Source organism: Bufo bufo, chromosome 7, assembly GCF_905171765.1.
Source record: "Bufo bufo chromosome 7, aBufBuf1.1, whole genome shotgun sequence".
Taxonomy (NCBI): Eukaryota; Metazoa; Chordata; class Amphibia; order Anura; family Bufonidae; genus Bufo; species Bufo bufo.
The window spans coordinates 200,271,716-200,289,889 of NC_053395.1; the positions used below are offsets into that span (position 1 = coordinate 200,271,716).

Below are 18,174 nucleotides of genomic sequence, written 5' to 3' on the forward strand. Positions count from 1 at the left end.
CGTTCATTCTGGAGTCCTTAAACAGGTTAGTTTATTTTCATGTCTGTAAACAGGGGAGTTTGGTCTGGGGTTTGTAAACATAGGGGGTTTGGGGTCTAAAAACTGGGTGCTGAGATCCCCATCAATCGCTAGAATGAGGAGAGAGAAGTACTTGTATATTGTGTTGGGTCTATCATTTGAGAGCATCAGGTCTGGGGTCTGTAAACAGTGGTCTGGTCTGAGGTCTATGTACAAGGGGGTCTGGTCTGGGGTATGTTTACAGGGGGATCTTTGCAAGGGATTGGGCTAGTATAAAGGTGAGTGTGGCTTGGGGTCTGTACAAATGGAGGCCTGGTTTGAGGGTTTATATTTTATTTTGAAGGTCTGATGTATGGTATGTATCATTTTGGGCTGTGGTAAAAGAGGTCTTATGTACTATTTGTCATTCAAGTGTCATAGTTTGTGGCATGTCGTATATGAATGGGCAAGCATAAGGAAAATATATTGCAGGGCACAATATGCACTTTTTGTTGCCATCTTTGGAATCTTCTCGATGTCCCTTCTAAAAAGTTGGCAAATATAGTTTATATTATAAAACATTGTGTCTGGAAAGGTACTGGGGTGGGTGTGTATCATCAGAATGCTTAGATGAGTAAGGTAAAAGAATCCAGGAAAGATGGGTTGCTTCAGTTTTCTGAGACACTTTTCTTTAAATTGTTTTATGAGCTAGATGTTTATGGGATGGCAGGTAGGTGTTGGTAGTGGGACTTGCCATTCTCTCCCCACTCCAGTACACCACTTTCCCCTAGCCTGAGGCAAGTCCAGGTGTCGCTGCTGGGCTCATTACTGTGGCGATAAATACAGGGCCAAAATTCTCATTCACTGTCAGAGCCTGGAAACTTGCTTGCTATGAAAGCCTAATCTATGTGTTGAAGACATAGGTGAGGCAACTAGTTAGCGCCCAGATGGGCAGGCATAATGTTGGGCTACTGTTATTGTTTTGGATGAAACTAAAGGTTTTGGACTTTTAACCTGTTGAATCCAGTGGAATCTGTCATGGCCAACCTCATCCACACGTATAAATCTCAACAATTATTATTGGGAATAACAGTAGTTGGGTAATTTGGTTGAGTTGACTAATAAAAGCCAAGAAATGTGACTATATGAAACGGCACCTAACTTGTGTAAAGAATGAATAGTAAACGTTTACTGAATACCACTCTTAGGCTCTGTTCTCACTAGCAACATGGCTTCCATTCATAAGGTGGCATGACAGCCATGACTAAACTGTTTATGAACGGATCCTAATGGGCCTCATTGACTTACCTCGAGGTCTTTTGGGTGTCCGATATTCTAATAGTGTTGCATAATAAACTATTCTTGCTCACAAAAAAACAAAACCCCTGACGAAAAGGGGGAAAATATAGGTGTGAATAGCAACTTAGATATACCCCATGTACTGAAGAGGCAAATATGGAAGAACACAGTGAAGTTCTTTGCCCAGCGCATTGAAACTAAGATGGAAAAGATCTGTTGAGATGTAAAAGATGCACTTTTAAACCTGATTCTGTGCTGTAGTATAACAAATAGTTTTTTTGTCATCCAGGAATGCTGCATGTGCTGCTCATTCAGACGGCTATATGCTGTCCGCAAAAATGCGTATCCGTTTTTTTTGCGGATAGTTCAGCATGTCTGCAAAAAAACGAATTGCCTTCCTCATTTTTGCAGACCCATAGACTTCAATCGGTCCATGTCCTGATTTTCACTGACAAGTATAGGACATGTTCTATTTGTTTTGCGGAACCGTGGAACAGAAGAAAAGGGCCCCATAGAAGTAAATGCGTCTGCATCTAATCCGCAAAAAAACTGATCCGCATTTTTGCGGACAGCATACGGCTGTCTGAATGAGCCCTATGGTTTTGTTTGTGTATTAAACGTCTTTGAAATTTTCCAACATCCAATTCTAGGTCATGCAATGGAGAATACACCAAGAAGAAGCTGCTAGATTAGAATCTGCTATCGCTGCTCGGAGACAACAGGAGGAGGAACATCAAGAAAAGCAAAGAAGAGAGAAAGAAAAGCTGCAGCGAGCAAACGAAAAAGAGAAAGTATGAACGCTCTAATCATCTGCATACGTTACTTAAGAGATTACAGAAAATATCTTGATGCATCCTAATTAAAACTGTTTGTTACTTCTGGCAGCGCACTGGATAAGTGTGTATACACAGCATTCAGGCAAAGATTGTTTAAGACCTCGCTAAAGCCATTAATGCCTCAAAGGAACTAAATCTTATCCGCACTGCATTGTGCTAGGAGTGGAATGTGTCCTGAATTATTCCATAAATGTGGGTTTTTCTGTAACAGACTGTGGGAACTCCCCAAGTGCTGCAGTCAAGTACCCTGCACTGCAGTACAATCCTGTCACAACTCCTTCCATTACAAACTTTACTCACAGTGGGATATTGGTTCAATATCTATATTTTATAGCAGCACAAATGATGGGAACTGTAGTTCTACAAATATCTGGAAATATGCAAGCCTCTGCTGTCCTGCTGTGAAAAGCGATCAAACTAATGCATCCACCATACACCCCAGATCATCCACCATACACCTCAGATCATACACCATACACCCCAGATCATACACCCAAGATCATTCACCATACATCCCAGATCATTCACGATACACCCCAGATCATCCACCATACACCCCAGATCATACACCATTCACCCCAGATCATCCACCATACACCCCTGATCATCCACCATCCACCCTAGATCATCCATCATATACCCCAGATCATTCACCATACACTCCAGATCATCCACAGGATTGCTCCAAACAACATTACATTATATTGTACAGTGACAATAAAGGCATCTTATCCACCATACACCCCAGATCATCCACCATACACCCAAGATCATTCACCATACACCCCAGATCATCCACCATACACCCCAGATCATCCACCATACACCCCAGATCATCCACCATACACCCCTGATCATCCACCATCCACCCTAGATCATCCATCATATACCCCAGATCATTCACCATACACTCCAGATCATCCACAGGATTGCTCCAAACAACATTTCATTGTATTGTACATTGTATTACATTGTATTGTACAGTGACAATAAAGGCATCTTATCCACCATACACCCCAGATCATCCACCATACACCCCAGATCATTCACAATATAGCCCAGATCATACACCCCAGATCATCCACCATACACTTCAGATCATCTACCATACACCCCTGATCATTCACCATCCACCCCAGATCATCCACCATACACTCCAGATCATCCACCATACATCCCAGATCATTCACCATACACCCCAGATCATTCACCATCCACCCCAAATCATCCACCATACACCACAGATCATCCACCTTACATCCCAGATCATTCACCATACACCCCAAATCATCCACCATACACCCCAGATCATCCACCATACATCCCAGATCATCCACCATACACCCCAGATCATCCATCATATACCCGAGATCATCCACCATACACCCCAGATCATCCACCATACTCCCCAGATTCATCAGTCTCTGCCGCCACTTACAGCGATATAGGCCACTACCAGAGACACTCATCTGTTGACAGCCCCTCATCAGCACAGAGCAGGGTACTGGTAGGCGGAATGAGGTACCAGAAGCCTGTATTACACTTCCCGATCTTTCGTCAGATATTTGCTAACAAGTATCCGCTAACACTTGTTAGAGATCATCTTGTAGTGTAATACTGCTGCCGATTGCCCAATGAATGTGCATAACTCGATCATCGGGCAATTCAAATATTTTGACAAGTTAAAAATCATTGTTTGCAGACGGCAGATCATGGTGTCTAATAACGATCTGCCGTTGGCAAACCACTATACAGCATGGGGACAAGCGATGGCGCAGCGATCACTCCTCTCCATGCTGCGGAGGAGATCGCTGCATGTAATAGAAGCGATCTCCTCCGCTAGCGAGCAGGCGAATGCCGATAGGGAATGCTTCTCTCCCGACAATCGTCTTCCACATCGGGCTGTGTAATACAGACATTAGACACCGCTCAGACGGAGAGGGATACTGGCTCACATTGAAGAGATTTATTTGCACGTGGAAAATTATTTTTCATCCTTTTTTTCCCATGGAGCATTGTCTGAAAGTAAGTCACCATGACCCCCTTTGAGCAAATTTTGGCCAATGCCAATATTAATTGATTTAAAGGAGTTGTCCAGGAATTTGATGTTTATGGCCTATCTTCCAGATAGGTCATCAATATCTGCTCGCTAGGGGTCCGACTCCTGTCACCCCTGCCATTCATATTTTTGAAGAGGCCGTGGAGCTCTGGTGAGCGCTGCAGCCTCCTCACAGTTTACCAAGCACAGTGCCATACACCGTATAGTGCAGGGCTCAGCAACCTTCAGCACTCCAGCTGTTGGGAAACTACAATTCCCAGCATGCTCCATTCATTTCTATGATCGTTCTTAGAAGAGCAGAGCAAGTATGCATGCTAGGAGTTGTACTTTCACAACAGCTGGAGTGCTGGAGGTTGCCTACCCCTGGTATAGTGGCTGAGTTTGGTATTGCAGCTGAGCCCCATTCATTTGAAAGGGAGTGAGCTGTGCCTAAGCCTTGTGACCGGCCTCTTCAAACAGCTGATTGGCGGGGGTACTGGGAGTCGGACCCCCACCAATCAGATATTGATGACTTGTCCTAAGGATTGGCCTTAATATCAACCCCTTTAAGTGCGCCCATCCCCCTGATTACCCACTAACGTTAGCTTTATTATTTATCATAGACCCCCCCATGTAACTCCCCCACCAAGCCCACTACTTTGAAGCAGTTGTCTATGTAGGGTCTGCTAACCATCTTAACCCATTTCTGTAACATCTTCCCCTTATCTCGGCCCTACAGCAGAGCAACAGTAATAATAGCACATACTGTACCAGCTAGGGTCGATTTCTTTCCAGAAACAGCGCCACTCTTGTCCATGGCCTGCGTCTGGTAGTGCAGGTTAGCACCACTTAGTTGTACTTTGAGCAAAGCAGTGTCCTTAGACCAATTGCTACTTTCTTCCCCTATAACATTGAGGTCCAAAGAATTTTACACTTCTTTCTAGCCCCTACGCATCATGACCCCAAGTTTAGAAACCTGGAATTTTGACACTTTTTGGATATGTTAGTTTTGGGCAGTTCTTTTTTTGTTTTGTTTGTTAGAAGGGTCCCCTGATGATAAGCTGAACACAATTTGTCCCACCAAGTGTTCAGTATCCCTGCCACACCACCACAGGGGAAATTAAGCATTACTCAGTGCCTCCTGAAATTAACGGCCTGTCCTTGTAATTCTTGTCTTTACCTCCAGAGCAAAATACACTTTTTGTAACCGCTCTTCGCTCTGTTTATTCCAGTGCTTTACGGAGCAGAAGCTTTATAATGGATCGGCGTTTTTGTGTTTCTTATATTCGCTATATAATTACTGTGACACGCAAGTTTCTACGTTTTATGAAAAAACTGTTTTCAGTTTCCCTTTACATTACATGCTTCACAGTGTGAAGGAGTGTATAATAATAGTCATTATTTATTCTGTATCAAAAACTGCTGCATATTTCCAAAACCACTCTTATGGTCTTATGTGTACTGTTTAAAAATGACATGGGCTGATACACAGGGCAATGATTGGGAATGAACCAGTCATTCCCAATACTTGCCCACTTGTTATCTCCATTTACATGCAGCAATCAACCCCTCTGTATGAGCATCAACAACAGTCACTGCAGTTCATCCCAGTTTCCTCGTTTGTTGGCAGCACATCCCTGTCTACGAATTGCAATGTGCTGCCAACAAATGAGGATTTTATGTGCCACGATTACATATACTTAGGGTAGGTCATTAATATCAGATCGACGGGGGTCCGACACGTGCCGTCTCCGTTCTCTCTTCCTGCTCACCACTGCTGTCTATAGCAAACAGGAAGAGAGATAAAAGACAGCACATGCGCATTGCGTGTGCTGTCTCCTCATACAGCTGATAGGCTGGGGTGCCGGGTGTCAGACCCCCGCCGATCTGATATTAAAAGCCCGGACAACCCCCTTAAAGGGAACCTGTCACGGGGATTTTGTGTATAGAGCTGAGGACATGGGTTGCTAGATGGCCGCTAGCACATCCGCAATACCCAGTCCCCATAGCTCTGTGTGCTTTTATTGTGTCAAAAAAACCTATTTTATATATATATGTAAATGAACCTTAGATGAGTCCTGTCTCCTCCATGCTTCAGAGATGAGTCCAGCGTTCTCTGACTCTGTGCCCAGCACCGCCGCGCATCCTCCGAATCTCCTCCCGACGTCACAAAGCTAGAGCGCCGTAATCGTACACTGAGGCTGATGCCAGCACAGGGAAGGAAGACTATGCCGACACTGCGCATACGCTAGCTCACGCATCGCGAGATTACGGCGTTCTAGCTTTTTGACGTCGGGGAGTAACGTTGGTAACAGCTCCTTGGGCTTCTTACTTGCTTCATTTACATATATATATAAAATCTTTTTTTTTGGACACAATAAAAGCACACAGAGCTATGGGGACTGGGTATTGCGGATGTGCTAGCGGCGATCTAGCAGCCCATGTACTCAGCTCTATACACAAAATCCAGGTGACACTTTCCCTTTAAGCTGCAATACAGCTTTTTTTTTTATAAAATTCATATGCCGCGTGTTTGTGACGGAAGTTTAAAAGTGGGGTCTGGAGCACGGTAGAAGTGGACTGAAGGAGCAGGAACTGAGCATGGAGAAACAGTTAAAGGGGTTTTGCAGTTTGTTTAAACTGATGATTTATCCTCTGAATAGATCATCAGCATCTGATCGGCATGGGTCTGACACCCGGGACCCCCACCCATCAGCTGTTTGAGAAGGCAGCGGCGCTCCAGGAGTGCCACGGCCTTCTCACTGTTTACCCGCAGGCCCAGTGATGTCATGACTAGTATCAACTGGCCTGGGTACGGCTAAGCTCCGTTCACTTGAATGGAGCTTAGCCCTGCCCAGGCCATTGATACTAGTCGTGACGTCACTGGGCCTGCGGTAAAGAGTGAGAAGGCCACGGCGCTGCCTTCTCAAACAGGTGTCGGACCCCCGCCTATCAGATGCTGATGATCTATCCAGAGGATAGATCATCAGTTTAAACAAACTGCAGAACCCCTATAAGTATGCTTGTCCCCAACTTTTCTTTACCATCAAGCTGACTGCATGACCCATGGATGGCCAGTTCTAAACAACATTTTTTTTTTCAATCACCCAAGGTTGTTTGAATACGTCATACCCCTCCAAATCTAATCCAATATTATGCAATATATCAAGTTACCTATCACCTAACATATCAATAAGCTGTAGAGAAGCTCAAAAACAAGACCTCTCTTCAAGTTATTCTAACATGCATGACTTAAAGGGGTGGTGTCACTTCAGCAAGTAGCATTTATCATGTCGAGAAAGTTAATACAAGGCACTTACTAATGTATTGTGATTGTCCATGTTGATTCCTTTGCTGGCTTGATTCATTTTTCCATCACCATATACACTGCTCGTTTCCCTGGTTACGACCACCCTGCAGTCCAACAGCGGTGGTCGTGCTTGCACACTATAGGAAAAAGTGTCAGCCTCTCTGTTGGCCAAGACCGGGGAGCTCACATAGGCTGATGCTTTTTCCTAAAGTGTGCAAGCACGGCCACCGCTGATGAATTACAGGGTGGTCGTAACCATGGAAACAAGCAGTGTATAATGTGCTGGAAAAATGAATTTAGCCAGCAGAGGAAGCAATATGGATAATAACAATACATTAGTAAGAGGTTTGTATTAACATTCTCTACATAATAAATGCTATTTGCTGAAGTGACACAACCCCTTTAACATTTATTTGTCCCCCAACTTCTTGTTAACCCATTAAATGTATGTAGGGATAAGCTGAAGAGAGTATGACTGCAGGATCAGACTACACAAGATTTGTTTGTAGTCTGTTACCATGGATATACATAGGTCTGCATAGAAGCTGTAGACAAAATCAACAAACACAGATTTTTTTTACTTTTAGAAAATCTTTATGTCATTTTACACACATTAGAAGAATAAGCTTTGGTTGCGACAATGAAAACAACCTCTAACACATTTCTATCCACGTTGTGTTACCGATAATAGAATTGGGCCAGCTCTGAGTAACAGCTGCTGCGGCTCAGCTCTGAATGCGATCCATAATAACTGAATGAATGTATTTATTAAGAGAAAGATGCGGGTGGATGATATTATGGAACGCATAGGTTTGTCGTACTTACTTAGAAATGAAATCAACAGTGAAACCACAGAAAAACAATGCCGGGGATTTCAAGCCTCACAGCACATTTATACATAACTGTATTTGCAAGATACAATATGGAGATATTCTGGTGTTGGGATTTCTTTTTGTATTGCTTGTCACGCAGCCTTAGGCGCAGTTTAGTTTGAACTTTTTTTTTTTTTTTTTGCTTCACGCGACAGATACAGAAGTGCAAAGCTGAGAAACAGCAAGCGTGGGAAGAGCAACAGAGTCGGGACCTGCAGCGCCTAGAGCAGCTGAAGAATATAATGGCCCAGCAAGCTGAGAAAGACCGAGAACGGTAAGTGCGGTATTGGGCACACACTGGCATGTACAGATGGGCTATACCCAGGAGCAAGTACACAAAAGTACAGATCGAATCCAATTTATTGACTTTGCCTCTTACATTTCTTATTTTTGGGGACATATTGCCATTTTAATATTTTTTTTAAAAAAAGCCTTCAAAATCCTCAGCCTTATTGGCAGCCAAAAGTAAAGCCCTAAGAAATGATTGGCGTAAATGTTTAATGTTGTGGACGCAGAAGCTGAGCAATTCCTGCCGTTTTCCTGAATCTGAAAGATTAATATTGATCCTGCAAACCCAAGGGAGTCTGTAACATACGAAGGACAGGGCGCAACCACAGAGGTTTGCAGGCAAACCATCAACAAGTGTCTCGTTGCGCTCCGGGGTTCACTTCCTTCATGTGAAGCTTTGCTATTCTTAGAAACTATTGGAAAATGTATGTTTCCAGGGCCAGATTTATCTATAGACACAGCAGGCCAGGCGGACATTGACAAGGAGTACATTACATAGGTTCTTTTAATTTTTTAAGCCATACGTGACTTGTTGTGGCCTTCTTGATGGGTCAAGTCTAGGGTGCGGACAGTATGTGTCTGCAGGCTCAGGAGATGTAAGTCCGCTATTGCATGCTTCTCTTTAGCGACTAGTTGAATGAAAAATATTAGAAAATTATAAAAGAAGGACATCTATCCATGAGTAGTAAAGAGTGAAGCATTGGCCATCAGTTTTTTTTGCCCAGTGTTTATAAGCTACTTAGCTGAATGCACGGTGGCTCAGTGGTCAACGCTGGGGTCCTAGGTTTGAATCCGACCAAGGACAACATCTGCATGGAGTTTGTATGTTCTCCCCGTGTTTGTGTGGGTTTCCTCCGGGTTTTCCGGTTTCATCCCACACTCCAAAGACAGACTGATAGGGACCTTAGAGCCCCACTGGGGACAGTGTGACGCTAATGTCTGTAAAGCGCTGCGGAATATAGTAGCGCTATATAAGTGCATAAAATAAATAAATGTGGGAGGAGCTACAGTGGACTTGACATCTCTGCATTGAGGCGCTATTATACCACAGGCGTATGCTGCAAAATCAGTGCACACAGTTCTGCACCATTATCATCTTTATTATATACAAATGGCTGGCCATTGCCCAATTTTATAGATAGTAACTACATATACTCTCTATGTACAAGCATATATACACTTACACACTTATTTTGTTCACATATATGCACACTAACATCATTTGGGCATACTACATACTACATACTTCCACAGGGGTCCTGTGTTGTTAATGACTGCCCCTAAATACCCTTTTACACGGCCTGACGTTCGGGCAGATTATCGCTATTGAGGGTTGGTACTTACTCTCGTTAGTGATAATCTGTAAAGGTGCCACGATCACTCGATGAACGAGCGAAACGCTTGTTCATTCAGTAATAGATCGTTGGTGCTGTCACCTAAATCATCGTGTGCTGGCGGCAGATTGTGCCATCTAAACATCACTCTGCTGCTGGCAAACAATGATTCTGTATGGGGACGAGAGATGGCATTAGTGATCACTCCTCCCCATACTAAGGAGGAGATCTCTGCATGTAAATTCAGCAGTCTCCTTCACTGAGCAAGCAATTGTCAGGAAGGAACGCTTTCTTCCCAACAACTGCCAGCTCCATGGGGGCGTAGAAAGGGGCCTTAAGAAACCTCCTGTGATAACACAAGAGTGTGTCAGATAAGCTGCTGTGATATCATAGCTGTGACATCGCAAGGTGAGCTGCTGGGAGGCAACAAGTGGGTCTCTGCCGGGTAACTGCTGTGACATCATAGTGGGTACACATTATGTAAAGTGCTGTGACATCATAGTGGGTACACATTATGCAAAGTGCTGTGACATCATAGTGGGTACACATTATGTAAAGTGCTGTGACATCATAGTGGGTACACATTATGTAAAGTGCTGTGACATCATAGTGGGTACACATTATGTAAAGTGCTGCGACATCATAGTGGGTACACATTATGTAAAGTGCTGTGACATCATAGTGGGTACACATTATGTAAAGTGCTGTGACATCATAGTGGGTACACATTATGCAAAGTGCTGTGACATCATAGTGGGTACACATTATGTAAAGTGCTGTGACATCATAGTGGGTACACATTATGCAAAGTGCTGTGACATCATAGTGGGTACACATTATGCAAGGTGCTGTGACATCATAGTGGGTACACATTATGCAAGGTGCTGTGACATCATAGTGGGTACACATTATGTAAAGTGCTGTGACATCATAGTGGGTACACATTATGCAAAGTGCTGTGACATCATAGTGGGTACACATTATGCAAAGTGCTGTGACATCATAGTGGGTACACATTATGTAAAGTGCTGTGACATCATAGTGGGTACACATTATGCAAGGTGCTGTGACATCATAGTGGGTACACATTATGTAAAGTGCTGTGACATCATAGTGGGTACACATTATGTAAAGTGCTGTGACATCATAGTGGGTACACATTATGCAAAGTGCTGTGACATCATAGTGGGTACACATTATGCAAAGTGCTGTGACATCATAGTGGGTACACATTATGCAAGGTGCTGTGACATCATAGTGGGTACACATTATGCAAGGTGCTGTGACATCATAGTGGGTACACATTATGTAAAGTGCTGTGACATCATAGTGGGTACACATTATGCAAAGTGCTGTGACATCATAGTGGGTACACATTATGCAAAGTGCTGTGACATCATAGTGGGTACACATTATGCAAGGTGCTGTGACATCATAGTGGGTACACATTATGCAAGGTGCTGTGACATCATAGTGGGTACACATTATGCAAAGTGCTGTGACATCATAGTGGGTACACATTATGCAAAATGCTGTGACATCATAGTGGGTACACATTATGCAAAGTGCTGTGACATCATAGTGGGTACACATTATGCAAAGTGCTGTGACATCATAGTGGGTACACATTATGCAAGGTGCTGTGACATCATAGTGGGTACACATTATGCAAGGTGCTGTGACATCATAGTGGGTACACATTATGCAAGGTGCTGTGACATCATAGTGGGTACACATTATGCAAAGTGCTGTGACATCATAGTGGGTACACATTATGCAAAGTGCTGTGACATCATAGTGGGTACACATTATGTAAAGTGCTGTGACATCATAGTGGGTACACATTATGCAAAGTGCTGTGACATCATAGTGGGTACACATTATGCAAAGTGCTGTGACATCATAGTGGGTACACATTATGCAAAGTGCTGTGACATCATAGTGGGTACACATTATGTAAAGTGCTGTGACATCATAGTGGGTACACATTATGCAAAGTGCTGTGACATCATAGTGGGTACACATTATGCAAAGTGCTGTGACATCATAGTGGGTACACATTATGTAAAGTGCTGTGACATCATAGTGGGTACACATTATGCAAAGTGCTGTGACATCATAGTGGGTACACATTATGCAAAGTGCTGTGACATCATAGTGGGTACACATTATGTAAAGTGCTGTGACATCATAGTGGGTACACATTATGCAAAGTGCTGTGACATCATAGTGGGTACACATTATGTAAAGTGCTGTGACATCATAGTGGGTACACATTATGCAAGGTGCTGTGACATCATAGTGGGTACACATTATGTAAAGTGCTGTGACATCATAGTGGGTACACATTATGCAAAGTGCTGTGACATCATAGTGGGTACACATTATGCAAAGTGCTGTGACATCATAGTGGGTACACATTATGCAAGGTGCTGTGACATCATAGTGGGTACACATTATGCAAGGTGCTGTGACATCATAGTGGGTACACATTATGCAAAGTGCTGTGACATCATAGTGGGTACACATTATGCAAAATGCTGTGACATCATAGTGGGTACACATTATGCAAAGTGCTGTGACATCATAGTGGGTACACATTATGTAAAGTGCTGTGACATCATAGTGGGTACACATTATGCAAGGTGCTGTGACATCATAGTGGGTACACATTATGCAAGGTGCTGTGACATCATAGTGGGTACACATTATGCAAGGTGCTGTGACATCATAGTGGGTACACATTATGTAAAGTGCTGTGACATCATAGTGGGTACACATTATGCAAAGTGCTGTGACATCATAGTGGGTACACATTATGCAAGGTGCTGTGACATCATAGTGGGTACACATTATGCAAGGTGCTGTGACATCATAGTGGGTACACATTATGCAAAGTGCTGTGACATCATAGTGGGTACACATTATGCAAAATGCTGTGACATCATAGTGGGTACACATTATGCAAAGTGCTGTGACATCATAGTGGGTACACATTATGCAAGGTGCTGTGACATCACAAGTGCATTTTAGTTAGATGAGCTCCTAGGACATCCCAAGTGGGTTTTAGTCAGATATGCTACTGTGACATCACATCACAGTTAGGTACGCTGATGTGATATCACAAGTGCGTTTCAGTTAGGTATGTTTCTGTGAAATTGCTAGTGGGTTTCAGTTGGCTACGCTTCTGTCGCATCCCCAGTGTGTTTTAATGAAGTACAGTAGGTTGCTGTGATGCCACAAGTGGCTTTCAGTCAGGTAAGCTGTTGTGACATCACAACTGTTTCAGTCAACTAAGCAATTGTGACATCACAAGTGGGTTTTAGTCAGGAAAGCTCTTGAGACATCACAACTGTGTTTTATGTTTATTCCCAGGCAAAATGTTCTGTGACTTTATTTTTTGACAAGTACGTATATATCTTGTATACCTGCAAGCAGCACAATGTCCACATATCAGAGGGGTTTTCTGAGACTTTTTAACTAATGACCTCTAGATAGGTCATTAATATCTCATCGGTGGTGGTCTGACACCTGGTACTCCACATAAAATCTGTTTAATAAGGCACTGGCAGTCATGTGAGCGTCGCGGTCTTCTCGCAGCATAGCCTAGACCGGTGATGTCACGTCCATCAGTCAGATGGCCTAGGTGCAGCTCAGCCCCATTCAGGTGATCATTTTTTGCGGATCAGACGTGGACCCATTGAATTCTATAGAACCAGAAAAAAATGCGTACAACACACAGAGATGTCATCCGCATCTGTGTGTCTGTTTTACAAATTATGGAACATTTCTTATTCTGCGGACAAGAATTGGGACTGAGAAAAATGCATGATGTACATGGCCGTTATACATATTTTGCGGATCCGCGGACCGTAAAACACATATGTTTAAGTGCACGAGGCCTAACCCACAAAGTGGTCCGTGCTGCAGGCTGTGTGCAGTGGTCTACCAACTAAGGCTACTTTCACATTAGCGTTTTCAATTCCGCTATTGTGATCCATCATAGGATCTCAATAGTGGAAGAAAACGCTTCAGTTTTGTCCTTATTCATTGTCAATGGTTGTGTCCCCATCACGGACAGAAAAACGCTGCAAGCAGCGTTTTTCTGTCCACGATGTGGTGCGGAAAAAGTCGGATCCTTCCTTACACACAATGTAAGTCAATGGGGACGGATCCGTTTTCTCTGCCACAATAGAAAACGGATCCGTCCCCCATTGACTTTCAATGGTGTTCAAGACGGATCCGTCATGGCTATAGAAGACATAATACAACCGTATCCGTTTATGACGGACATCAGCCCTGGCCACAGCATGCTTGCTGCTTGTTTCCTGCAGCATTTCCTTAAGGGCCGGCGCTCGTCACTTCCTGGGCTTTATGGGTTAGGTCATGTGACCTCGCGGATGAATCCTAGCCCTCCTGCACATATATCAGTGGCTCAGCCCTCTTTCCAGATCCCTCAGTGTCAAGGTCCTTGTGTCCTCCTAAGGTTCCTGATATCCGCTTGTGTTCCTGGATTCTGCTACCCGTTTGATCTCTGCCTGCTTGCCTTGTCTCTCCTGTTGCCGACACGGATTGCCCGACCTGTAGCTGTGCCACTTGTCTGACTTCGCCTCTGCTTTAACCTTCTCAAGTACCTCCTGGTCTGCCTGGACCAGCTGCCTCGTGTGCTTATCCTCCTCAAGAGGTAGCGACCTGGTGTTCCCCTCCAGAAAGTCTACCCCCACCATCAGGGTTACTGTGAAGATCGAGGGAGTCACTTAGACAACGCCCTTAGAGGAGGTAGGACACTTGGCACAGTGGGTTCACACCCGCTGGTTTGTGACAGTTGCACTGTTTTCCCCATTTTCTATGGACATGCATGCTATCGTTACTATCAGTATGCAGCGGCAGCAAGAGCGTTCCATGTATACAGTCCTAGACAGAATGGAGCATTTCACTCTGCAAGGACAACAGTGTCCTCTTCCCATTATCTTCTACCTTAAGTGTCTTCTTCACCAGCTACATCCACCCATCTGCTCTCCTCCTTGTGTCTTTGTTCTGAACGTTTTTAAAGTGAACAGGATGACTACTGATCCCAAAATAGGCACCAAAACTCTTCAGTCATCATCGCCCGTGACGCCTGTCAGGAAGATGTGAACATTTATAATGTAGGGCCACAGTTCACATGCAGACATCGTGTTTTGATATTGTAATAAATGAAGCAGAGAGCTGCAATATGCCGGAGATCCGTATTATGCTGATAATATTGTACCTTCCATGAACGCACCCAGCGATCCCTGCAATTAATAGATTTCATTTTCAGGGTTGTTTATCGGCAGCAGCTGTTAGAGAAGCGTCTGTCAGAGAGAAGGGAGGAGGCGCTTCACGAGGAGCAAGTAGAGTTAGAGAGACAGAGGCGGCTGGAAGCTCTGCGTCAACAGGTATGTGGTGGCACCCTCATACTGTGCAATATGGAAAGAGTCGCGGGATGTATATGTTGGGCCCTCATACTGTGACCATTGCTATAACACATGGATGGCCAACCTGCGACTCTCCAGCTGTTGTAAATCTACATCTCCCACCAGGCCCAGCCGTAAGCTGATAACTGTAGGCAGTCTGGACATGCTAGGAGTTGTAGTTTTTCTACATTTTAAATACAGAGCCTAAGGTTGGCCATTCCTGTTTTGTCAATTTGCCTTTTAGCAACAGGTCTACCTGCATGTGTACAGCCCTGTTACAACCGTCCTACATGTCTGGTTACATCTGAAGGAATGGGTGCTACTGCATCATCCTAAAGGGAGTCTGCAGTTTTTATTGTGCAAAACTGCTGACTGCACTAATTAGGGGCCAGGGAGAGCAGGGCAAACATACAGTACCTTTTGTGGATATTTCATAATCAGGAGTAGTGTGAATATGAGCTTTTATTCTGCCAGGTTCTGCTTCTACAAGTGCCCAGGAGACGGAGCTTCTCTGTCTGATTTGAACTGCTTCACAGCCCATCCCCCATGACAGCTGCAGTGGTCCCCTGGTTGGATGCTACAGCTGTCACTCAGAGCAGGGAAGGGCTGTGATTCTGTGAAGCAGCTCAATGCAGAGAGCGGACAGCTGTCCGCAATGTGCTGGAATGTGCTGTCCGCATCTGCATTTGCGGATCCGCATCCGCATTTGCGGATCCGCACTTCCGCATCCGTGCTTCCATTTCCGCGAAAAAAATAGAACATGTCCTATTCTTGTCCGCAATTGCGGTCAAGATTAGGCATTTTCTATTATAGTGCCGGCGATGTGCGGTCCGCAAATTTCTGAATGCACATTGCCAGTGTCCGTGTTTTACGGATCTGCAATTTGCGGATCCGCAGAACACTTACGGACGTGTGAATGGACCCTTACAGTGAAACTCTGACTCCAGTGCACTTGCTGGGGCACTCTGGTAGAATAAAAGTAGATGGTCGCACTAGTCCCGATAATAAAAGCTACACCAAAACTTTTTATCCTGGTGTCTTCAGACGCTACTTAGTGCTGTCAGCAGTTTTGCATAGTAACGCTGCTGAAATATTTCTTTCAACCCCATCCGCACAAGCACCGCACATGTACGGTGCAGCTGAAAGGTGGTTCAAGGGATTGTCCACTTTGTCATAATCATAGGTTACTAACTAATTTAATGTCCCTGCTCCTGTTATCATCTGTAGATTTTTGCCACAGTGTTATAGGAGGGGACTGCTGCTCCTGTATGCAGTGTCTGTGCCCTGTTTTAGCAGCGCTGGCTCCTTTAAATGACAAACAAAATGGTTCCAAACCCTGCCCTGCCGGCTGTGCACGCTCCCCTTCAGTGTTCTACTGCGCAGACTTCACATCCTGCTATCTGCTTGTGCGCAGTAGAAATGATTCATTACCGCAGTGTCCCGTCCTGGCACCTGCCATGAGACACAGGCTTGCGCACTGGCATTGTATGCTCAAGGTAAGTAAGCTTCCCTTCACAGGTCCGACCAGGTGGGGGCGTTTGCCAAAACCTCCACCCCATTCTTGCACAACCCCTTTAAAGGGGTTGTCCGGGCTTTCACTATTGATATTAGAATAGGTCATCAATATCAGATCGGCGGTGGTCCAACACCCGGCACCCCCACCGGTCAGCTGTATGAGGAGAGGGCACGCGCAGTGCACAAGTGCTGTATCCCTTTTCTCTTCCTGTCCACCGCTGCTGTTTATGGTCTCTGCAGGCATGAATAATTTCTACTGCGCAGAAGCAGATCGCAGGATGTGGGGTCTGCGCTGTAGAACACTGAAGGGGAGAGCGCACAGCCGGCAGGATCCTGAGGATAGGCCATCAACAGTAAAAGCCCGGACAACCTCTTTAAGGTTAAAACTGGCTTGGTCCTGAAGGGGTTAAACAAAGCCCACAGTGTTTTTTTGGGGGTACCCAATATACGGTAATGTGCTTTATACTGAAAAGAGCAAAAGTAGCAACCACTTATGTGGGGCTGCTATAGTGCAAGACCTCTTCTAGAGGGGAGGATCCGTCACATGTACTCCTGTGTATATATGGGAACCCTTTATTGGGCAGTTTTAGGGGGTATAATTCGGCAGCAGGTGGAGTTGCAGAAATGACCTAATCTCTGGGGTGATTATAGCCTTTCTGCTGCATGAGCTAAAAATCACACGATGACATCACTCGGTTCTGAGTCCGGGATTGTAAAGTGCATGGATATCCATTATATGGATACATGGAGCACCGCTGGCGAATCTGCATGCTCTAATTGTTTTGCGTCATGGCCCAAAGGCTGCTTGTATACCTTGTATACATGCCACTATATACACTTCAGGTCCTGTTATACCACAGGCCTGTGTTGTAAAAGCTGTGCGCACACCCTGCCGCCCTGTCACCGTCATCCTCATTATAGACAGATGGTTGGCGGTCGTGCCAATCTTTGAAACGCCCTCAGGTAAGCTGGACTACAAAGAAAGAAGCTTGATAATAGTTTGACAAGGGCTGTTTCTATGCAGGGCGGACTGAGTATAAAAACCAGGCAAGGCTTTTAAGTGATAGCAGTAACTACATATATTCACTATGTACAAGCATACATATACACAGTCACTTCTACATATGGGCAGAAATGCGTGCTACTTACACTGCCGTAGGTAACCTACCATAATATCACAAGAGTGTATCCGTCAGGTGAGCTGCTGTGACATCACAACTGTGCTTGCATCACATGTGACATCACAA

The 18,174-nt window shown here is 44.5% G+C and overlaps 1 protein-coding gene across 1 annotated transcript in view; it reads left to right on the forward strand.

Moving 5' to 3' along the window:
• Window positions 1-18,174, forward strand: part of CCDC148 (coiled-coil domain containing 148) — a 220,169-nt gene that overhangs the window by 187,104 nt on the left and 14,891 nt on the right. The window contains exons 11-13 of the mRNA XM_040440791.1: window positions 1,947-2,087; window positions 8,508-8,626; window positions 15,277-15,394. Of these exons, the coding sequence (XP_040296725.1) occupies window positions 1,947-2,087; window positions 8,508-8,626; window positions 15,277-15,394 (378 nt within the window). The remainder of the gene's footprint in view (window positions 1-1,946; window positions 2,088-8,507; window positions 8,627-15,276; window positions 15,395-18,174) is intronic.